At 41.0% G+C, this 10,094-nt stretch overlaps 1 protein-coding gene across 1 annotated transcript; it reads right to left on the reverse strand.

The window, feature by feature from the left end:
• Positions 1–8,290: 8,290 nt before the first annotated feature.
• On the reverse strand, positions 8,291–8,854 carry LOC120113184. Its single transcript, XM_039134000.1, has one exon. The coding sequence runs from the start codon at positions 8,852–8,854 to the stop codon at positions 8,291–8,293; it is 564 nt and encodes a 187-aa protein (XP_038989928.1).
• Positions 8,855–10,094: the final 1,240 nt, after the last annotated feature.

The raw sequence follows: 10,094 nt of genomic DNA on the forward strand, positions 1-10,094 counted from the left end.
TTGATTGCCCAATAGGCCTTGTGTTCTAACTCGACAGGTAAATGGCAAGCCTTGCCATAGACAATCCTATATGGGGACATTCCAATTGGTGTTTGTAGGCCGTACGATATGCCCACAATGCATCTGTTAACCTAAGGGACCAATCCTTTCGAGATGGATTGACAGTTTTCTCAAGGATGGTCTTGATTTTTCTGTTGGAAATCTCAACTTGTCCACTCGTTTGTGGATGATATGGTGTACCGACCTTATGGGTGATGTTGTACTTCCTAGCAAGGGTTTTAAAAATTCTATTGCAAAAAGGTTTCCCCCCATCACTAATGATAGCATGAGGGGTGCCAAAGCGAGCAAAGACAGACTCCTTAAGAAACTTGATCACTACTTTGTGATCATTGGTCATACATGCAACAGCCTCAATCCACTTTGACACATAGTCAACAGCTAGGAGTATGTACTGGTGCCCAAATGACATAGGAAAAGGACCCATAAAATCAATACCCCAAACATCAAAGATTTCTACAATTAAGATCGGGTTTAGGGGCATCTCATTTTTTCTTGAAATTTTTTCTAGTCTTTGACATCAGTCACATGCTTTACAATACTTGTGTGAGTCATGAAATAGTGTGGGCCAATAGAATCCGCACTGCAAAACCTTTGTAGCCGTCTTTTTACCACTGAAATGACCACCACAAGCGTGGTCATGACAAAAGGAAAGAACTTTTCTTTGTTCGTATTCAGGGATACACCGTCGGATGATCTGATCAGGGCAATATTTAAATAGGTATGGTTCATCCCAAAAATACCACTTCACACGAGCTAGAAAGCAAAATTGCTCCTGTTTGGTCCAAAAGCTGGGCATTTGTTCAGTAACGAGGTAGTTGACTATGTCAGCATACCATGGAACATTGGTATGGAAAATCATCATTAGTTGTTCATCCGGAAAGGTTTCGGATACAGGTAAGGATTCTGCAGATGACTCAACAATCAGTCTGGACAAGTGGTCCGCTACTACATTTTCAGATTTCTTTTTATTTCGAATTTCGAGATCAAATTTCTGGAGCAATAGGATCCAACGAATGAGCCTTGCCTTAGCATCCTTCTTTGTAAGAAGGTACTTAAGGGCGGCATGATCCTATCAGGTAGGGGCGAAATTTATCTAGAGCAAAAACAACTGCCAATAATTTTTTTTTTAGTAGTGGAATAGTTGAGTTGGGCGTCATTCAGAGTTTTGCTCGCATAATGAATAACATGGGGAAGCTTCTCCACTCGCTGACCTAAAACAGCACCTATGACATAATCAGATGCATCACACATGATTTCAAAAGGACGACTCCAATCAGGACACCCTATGATGGGTGCTGAAGTCAATTCAGACTTCAGTCTTTTGAAAGCAGTTACACAAGTTGGTGAAAAATTGAAAATAGCATCTTTGGCCAACAAATCACATAAGGATTTTGATATTTTGCTGAAATCCTTAATAAAGTGGCGGTAAAAATCCGCATGCCCTAAAAATAATCGAATTTCTCTAATAGTCTTGGAAGGTGGCAATTTAGCAATTAATTCTACTTTGGCCTTATCCACCTCAATTCCTCTTTGTGACACAATATGTCCTAAAACAATACCTGATTCTACCATGAAATGACACTTCTCCCAGTTAAGAACTAAGTTTTTCTCTTTACAGCGTTCTACAACAAGTGTCAAGTGGTGCAGACATTCATCAAAATTGGATCCAAATACAGAAAAGTCATCCATGAAAACTTCTAAAAATTTCTCCACCATGTCGTTGAAAATACTCATCATACACCGTTGGAATGTAGCCGGTGCATTGCATAGCCCATAAGGCATGCGACGATAGGCAAAAGTGCCATAAGGACAGGTGAATGGGGTTTTCTCTTGATCCTCACGTGCGATAGGGACTTGGTTATATCCAGAATAACCATCGAGGAAACAGTAATGAGAGTGGCCAGCTAGACGTTCTAGCATTTGATCGATGAAGGGTAGAGTAAAATGGTCTTTCCTAGTGATGGCATTAAGCTTCCTATAGTCGATGCATACTCGCCATCCCGTTTGGACTCGAGTAGGGACTAACTCATTGTGATCATTTTTCACCACAGTGATGCCAGTTTCTTGGGTACGACTTGAACTGAGCTTACCCACTGACTATCAGAAATAGGATATATAATCCCTGCATCTAAAAGCTTGATGACCTCGGCTCGAACTATGTCCTTCATGATTGGATTAAGTTGCCTTTGTGGTTCTCTAGAGATTTTTGCATCTTCTTCTAGATGGATTTTATGTTGGACCACAGAAGGACTAATTTCCTTAATATCAGCTATAGACCAACCGATAGCTTCCTGATTCTTCCGAAGGATACTTAATAACTTCTCTTCCTGTTCTTTTGTCAGATTCGATGCAATTATAACAGGTAAGGTCTTGTTGTCTCCAAGAAATGCATACTTCAAGTTTTCGGAAAGGTCTTTAAGTTCTAGCTGGGGAGGTTTGACATTGGATGGCACTAGCTGAAATTCCGAAATAGGCAATGATTCAAACTTGGTGGCCCATCTGCTAGTATCCATCATAGGAATGGAATCTAACAATGCATTAACCTCCCAACTTGATTCACAATCTTGACTGAAATTAGCCAAACATCTTTCTAATGGATCAGAATAACTCAACTCTTCAAAAAGAACTGCTAATTATATTCTCAATCATGTGAAATTCTTCCAAATCGTCCATCTCAGTTGACTGACTACTACTATGAAAAACATTGAGCTAGACAGTCATGTTCCCAAAGGCTAGAGTCATTATTCCATTTCGGCAACTAATCACAGCATTTGAAGTGGCCAAAAATGGTCTACCTAGGATCACCGGGATGTGACTTTCTAGATTTTTTACTGGTTCAGTTTCAAGGACTACAAAGTTCACAGGGTAGTAGAACTCATTAACTTTTACAATCACATCCTCCACAATTTCTTTGGGGTACTTTACAGTCCTATCTGCTAACGAAAGAGTGATGTTTGTGGATTTTAATTCCCCCAAACCCAACTCTGTGTAAATAGAATAGGGTAACAGGTTCACACTAGCTCCTAAATCTAGGAGAACTCTCCGAATGATGGTTTCTCCTATTTTAATTTCAACAGTGGGGCAACCAAGGTCCTTGTATTTTGAGATAATCTGTTGTTGAATGAGAGATGAGGCTTGTGCCGCCATCACAGCTTGCCTAGGAATACTGGTTTTTCTTTTCACCGTGGTTAGGTCTTTAAAGAATTTTGTATAGGAGGGGATCTGTCTAATGGCATCCAGGAAGGATAAATTTATTTGGACATTTTTAAAGACTTCCATGATTTCATCGTACTGAGATTTTTTCTTTGAGTCTTCTAGTCTACTAGGAAAGAGAGCCATGGGTGTGTATGTCTCTATTGGTTTCTCCTCTATTCCTTGTGTTCCTTATTCTTGTGCCTTTTTCTAAGTAGGGTTCGGTTCATGCTTTTCTTCTTTTTCTTGTACAGAAAGTTGGATCTTGTTGTCCACTTGCTTGCCAGACCGTAAAGTGGTAATTGCCTGGACTTCATGGGTTGAGTTTTCATTCGAATCAATCTGAAACTGGCCTCTCGGCCCTTGATTCTGTTGCCTACTAGGGTTAGGCACTGGCTGACTGGGCAATTCTCCTCTCTTCCTATCCCGTAGAGAGTTAGCTATTTGGCTCAGACTAACCTCAAGTTTTGCAATCGCATGCGCATGGAATTGGTTAGTCTGGGTTTGAGCCATGTTGGTCTGTTGTTGCTGTTGGATGAAGTCTTGTTGCTGCTTAATCATGTTAGCCATCATGGCTTCCAATGATGTAGTTTGCTGAGGGATAGGGGCACTATAAGTAGGAATAGGTGGAGCCAATGATTGGTTTATTTGTGATGGACCTATCCTGAAAAAATTCTTCTGAAAACTTGGTGGACCACCTTGATGCTGAATAGGTTCATTTTGCTTGTATGAGAAATTTGGGTGGAACCTATTATCAGGGTAGTAGACTGGGCTGAATGAATTGGGAGTGGGTTTCTTAAAGGCATTATATGAATTTAGAGCATTTGCCTGTTCAGCCTTAATGTTGGGTAAACTAGGACAACACTCCACTAGATGCTCAGAACTGTTACACAAGATACATAAGCCCTGTGGCTCGTGTTCCACTTTCATGATGGGATTTGACTCTTTGTATAAGTTCGAGTTAGTGGAAATAGTAAAAGCATCCAACTTTTTGCTCAAATTGTTCACCCCATTCACCAGATTGGACATAATATTCTTGAGTTCTGGGTCTGTTTTTATTCCATAGGTACTTGGTTCTCTCGACCCATAATCATCTCTATCTACTTCCTGACCGTAGCTACTCCAATTTTGAGCATTTTCAGCTAAGTCCACAAGGAACTCATAGGCTTAATCAGGGGTTTGGTTCATGAACCTACCCTTATGCATGGATTCAATCATGTTCCTATGTGCTGGAGGTAATCCTTTGTAAAAGAAATGTACTAGATCAGCCTTGTCAAGCCTATGGTGCGGGCACTTGACCAAAAGATCATGGAATCTTCCCAAAGTTGGAAAAATTCCTCCTCAAATTTTTCTCTAAAAGTTCTAATGGCATCCTTAATTTTTTCAGTCTTTACCATGGGATAGAACTTAGCCATGAACTTCCTAGATAGTTGTTCCCATGATGTCATGGAATTAGAAGCAAGAGAATACAGCCATGCAGCAGCACGATCCTCTAAAGTCATGGGAAACAACCTTAATTTAATACTCTCTTTATCTAAGTTTTGATTTCTAAACGTTTGACAGATTGTCAAAAATTTGTTTAGATGAATATACGGTTGTTCACTCTCAAACCCATGAAATTTGGATAACATGTTTATTGTTGCAGTCCGAATCTCGAATTGGGCTGCATTATTAATTGGTAATATTATGCAAGTAGAAGGACTAGCGGATGCGGGTACGAACAACTCATTCAAAGTTTTAATATGTTCACCCATTGTAGAGATTGACGGTTGGCTTACAATTCGCTGATTGTGATGAAAAGTTCTGTCAATCTCAGGATCAAATGGTGTTTACTTATCCCTTAATGACCTTCTACCATGCATACATTATCCACAACTTAATTAGACTCAACTCCTAAACGAAATCCTAAAAGAAAAGAAGGGCTAGACACAGATGACCACAACCAACACCACACAACAATTTGATCCTATTAGTCTTAGAATTAAGTGAGGTTTAGTAGCTTCTTTAATCTAGTTGCACCGAGATTTATCAGGTTAAAAAGTTTCTGAAATTCTCTCTAGATTAGACAGCTCCTAATCTTCCTTCCAGATTAAGCTTGAGCTTACCAGTTAAGCGATCTAGTAACCAGTGATCAGGAAAGTTTCGGGGTGTGTGGTGGTGCCAGAAAGGATACACCGATACCAGAATACCCGTAACAGTTTTCACTGTTGTAAAACTTTTCTAGACATCACCAATTACTAAATTCTCACTGGAGTAGCTTTCAGCCGCTTCTTTCCAAGAGCCTAATTGAGCTTGAAAATCCTAAGGCTAATGTCTAATTGATTTTAATTTAATTTGGCTTAGGATATGTATGCAAGGTGGTGATTTTTGGGCTAAAGACAGGTAATGACTTTCCGACCTTATCTTTTTAATGAATTTTGCCCTTAAATTATTTTATGCAAATGCTTAATACTAAATGCAGCAAATATTCAATGATTTTTTAAAGTTTATGGAATGTCATTAGGTTGTACTGATTAAATGAGCAAGCAATTTTTTTTTCTTTTTTTATTTTTATATTTATTTTTCTTTAAATTTTTTTAATTTTATATTTTTTTTAATTTTTATATAGGAATAACTTGAATGTAAACTAAAAACTAATCCTTATGCATCAGTTAATCTCCGAATGCCTGTTGAATAAGCTCTTGAGATTACTCCGTGAGGAGCCCCAATAGAGGTATGATAACCTCGGGAGATTGCACCCTATCAATTACTAGCAATTTTTTTATTTTTTATTTTTTCTTTTTTTTCAAATTTCAAATTTTAGAATTTAAATTTTGAATTTAAATTTTAAAATTTTAGAATTTTGGAAAAAAATTTTAATTTTTAAATATATTTTTTTTCAAAATTTTAAATTTTGAATTTCAAATTTTAGAATTTAATAACTACGAAATTATTAACTAAAGATAATCAAAACAAGAAAAAAAATTAAAAACAAAAAAACTTACTACCGGAGTGCGTTCACTCCGGGCATCCAAAATTCGATTTGATCTTCGTGATCGTTCTTGCTTCTCGATTTACCTCCCCAACAACGGCGCCAAAATTTTGTTGTCCTCTTCCTGTTTACCTAAAAATATACTAAACAGATCGTTGTTAGAATCAACAAACAAGTTTAAATTAATTTTACTCTTACCTGTTCTACTCGAAGAATAGTGGTCGTAAGAGGTCGATCCACAGGGAGGCGATTGGAGTTGCATAAAAATTAAAATGTTCACTCGGATTCAAAATCGATTTTTGAATAACAAAAGAAAAACATTACTTCGAGGATGTTTGAATGATTCTCTGGGCTACCAGAGAATGTTTTCTACTTGAAATTGACAAAAAGACAGGTATTTAAATTCGAAAGGCATTTATATATTGAACTAATCAAAGAAAAACTTTGGCATAAAATGGATGAAAACAGTGCTAGAAAAATTGCAGACTGGAATATAAATTGCAAGAAAGAAAATTTAATGTATTGCAGAACAGAAATTAAAATTGCAGAATAAATACAACTTTCTACCCAAATAAATTCTCAAAAATTAAAATTTAAAACAAAACCTCTCAATTAAAATAAAACTAAAAATAAGAACAACATGCTCTGAAACTCAAAACATAACTTCTCAATTAAAACTTTCAATTAAACTAAAAAAAATACATTGCTCTCATAAACTCAAACTAAAGAAAAACATTGCTCTCATAAAAAAAAACTAAACTCAAACAGAAAACTTAAAAAAAATGCAATGCTCTGTTTTCAATGAAGTTAAAAAAAACAGAGCAAGGTCTTCTCTCTTTCTCCCTCGTCCACCTCTTCCCTTGGTTCTTTGGCCCTCCACCAAGCTCTCCTTCCTTCTTCTTTTCCCCTCCCTTTTATAGATCCCCACTAGAGATCAGCCTCATGATTTCGCGTGGAGAGGAGGAAGAACGGGCGCCTGGGATTTCGGCAGGTGGATCCGGACGTGTTGTGGCTGGATGGATCACGGATTGCGGCTGGATCAGCTCCGGTAATCTGCTGCTGTGGCCGGAAGAAGAGGAGATGGGAGGAGGCGATGATCCGTGGAGCTCGGACGCGGCGTCGGAGGCTGGGATTCCGAGGAACGTTGATCACGGACGGCTGGGACGATGCGGCTTGCTGATTTGGGAGGCTTGGGTTTTGATGCGGTGGATCCGGACGCGTCATGGACAACAGGAGAGGCTGAAAATGCCGGGATTAGCGTCCGCATCACGGGCGGATGATCGCGGATGGGTGCTGCAATCGGGTGCGGGAGGCTGGGGATGCTGCGGGATCGACGGGAGGACGCCGTTCACGGACGCGGTGCTTGGGGGTTGCTAAAAATCCCCTACTAATCCGTGGCAGTGGCCGGAAGAAGAGGAGATGGGGATGCTGCTTTGATCACGGAGATGAATTGGGAAGCTAGAATCCTTGGACGCGGACGTTGCTGGCACTGTGGCTGGTGATGGCTGGGATTCGGATCGCGAAAGGAAGGTGATGCGGAAGAGGCGGATGTGGACTTCCTTCTGTGGGCTATCCTGGGATCATGAACTCGGGATGCTTGGATCACAGAGATGAATGAAGGAACAAGAGGTGTGGGATGCTGGGAATGGAAGATTGGCTGGCTTGACTTGAGCTCGGGCTGCCGGGCATTGGGCTCAAACCCAATGTTAATTGGTTTCTTGGATTACTGCACTCAAACACAAATACAACGTTAATTAGTTAATTTTATTATTAATGATTAGCTATAATACTAATTAAGATGGTATGACGATTGCACTTTTGTGCTCTCATCAGCCAGCTGGTGGTCCTGTCCTTTCAGCCCTCAGGCGGGAGATGGCAGTCCTTCCTGGCTGCTCTTCATGGGCCAGCATGGCCCGCTAACCCCCCCTGGCCCAATACTCTTCAACTGGGCCCTTCAAGTATTGGGCCCGGTCTGTATTGGGCCCGGATATTACATCCTTCCCCCCTTAAATAAATTTCATCCTCGAAATTAAACATACCTCGGTTCTCGAAGAGTGGAGGGTAATGCTAACGCATCTTTTCTTCCAGTTCCCTGGTAGCTTTTCTTTCAGTGTGATTGGTCCACTGGACCTTAATGTAGGGAATGGTGCGCCTTCGGAGGATTTGCTCTTTTCTGTCAATGATGCGCAGGGGAGCCTCCTCATATGTTAAATCTTTACTTAATTGCAGAGGTTCATGTGGCACCACATGGCTGGGATCCGGGATGTACCTCCGTAGCAGAGAGACATGGAAGACGTTGTGTACACCTGATAACTCTGGAGGCAGGGCCAACTTGTAAGCAACCTTGCCTATTCTGGCAAGAACCTCGAATGGGCCGATGTAGTGAGGATTTAACTTGCTGTGTCTTCCGAATCGGGTAATATCCTTCGATGGAGAAACTTTTAGGAAGATAAAGTTTTCCTCCAAAAATTTCAAGGCCCTTCTTCCTCTGTCAGCCCATCTTTTATGTCCGTCCTGGGCAGCCTGAAGCCTTTGCTTAATCAGAAGTACTTTGTCTCTGGTGTGCTGGACCAGTTCGGGGCCCAATAATCTCCGCTCCCCGACATCATCCCAATGTAGGGGGATCGGCATTTTCTCCCATAGAAAGCTTCATATGGGGCCATCTGAATGCTGGAATGGTAACTATTGTTATATGCAAACTCTACCAGAGGTATATGACTATCCCAATTTCCACCTAGATCCACAGTACATGCCCTCAACATGTCTTCTAGAGTTTGGATTGTCCGCTCTGACTGGCCGTCAGTTTGGGGGTGATATGCTGTACTGAGTCTCAATCCGGTACCCATGGCCTTCTGAAAGCTTCCCCAGAATCTGGATGCGAATCGGGGGTCGCGATCAGAAATGATACTCACTGGCACTCCGTGCAGGCGTACAATCTCATCAATATATAATTGGGCCAACTTGTCCAATGGGGTACCAATCCTGAAGGGTAGGAAGTGAGCCGATTTCGTGAGGCGGTCAACAATCACCCACACTGCATCATTCTTCCTTACTATTTTGGGGAGCCCTGTAACAAAGTCCATAGTAATATGCTTCCATTTCCATTCTGAGATTTCTATTGGTTCTAGTAACCCTGCCGGCCTCTGGTGCTCTACTTTTACTAGCTGACAGGTCAAACATCGGGCCACAAACTCAGCTACCTCTCTTTTCATTCCCTTTCACCAGTAATGTTCTCGAAGGTCCCTGTACATCTTAGTACTGCCAGGGTGGATGGAGAAACGGGATTGGTGGGCCTCTTTCAGTATTTCCTTTTTCAAGTCAGCATCCGCTAGAACGTACAATCGATGGCCAAACCTCAGGGTGCCATCTGGGTGGATCTGGAGTTCGGGTCGTAACCCTTTCTCCACTTCGTCTTTGAGCTGGCAGGTGTGCACATCAGACTGCTGAGCGACTTTTATTCTGTCGATCAATGTTGGTTGCACACTCAAAGTGGCCAGTAAACTCCTTGCATTTCGTGTAACCACCTCAACCTGCAGTTTGTCAAGATTCGTCTGAATCTGTGGTTGAGTGGTGAGTAATGCGGCAGAGCTCACTGTTGTCTTTCTACTCAGAGCATCAGCCACCACGTTGGCCTTTCTTGGGTGGTACTTAATGCTTAAGTCATAATCCTTCAAGAGCTCTAACCACCTTCTTTGCCTCATAATCAATTTCTTCTTGGTAAATATATATTTAAGGCTCTTGTGGTCAGTGTACACTTCACAATGCTCGCCATATAAATAATGTCTCCAAAGTTTCAAGGCGAAAATCACTGCGGCTAGCTCTAGGTCATGGGTCGGGTAGTTCTGTTCGTAGGGTTTCAGCTGTCTTGAGG

The sequence above is a fragment of the Phoenix dactylifera genome, chromosome 14, assembly GCF_009389715.1.
Source record: "Phoenix dactylifera cultivar Barhee BC4 chromosome 14, palm_55x_up_171113_PBpolish2nd_filt_p, whole genome shotgun sequence".
NCBI classification, from domain to species: domain Eukaryota; kingdom Viridiplantae; phylum Streptophyta; class Magnoliopsida; order Arecales; family Arecaceae; genus Phoenix; species Phoenix dactylifera.

What these genes read in the sequence shown, in the direction of transcription:
- LOC120113184 (XM_039134000.1), bottom strand. Translation starts at nt 8,854, where the DNA reads ATGCCGATCCCCCTACATTGGGATGATGTCGGGGAGCGGAGATTATTG.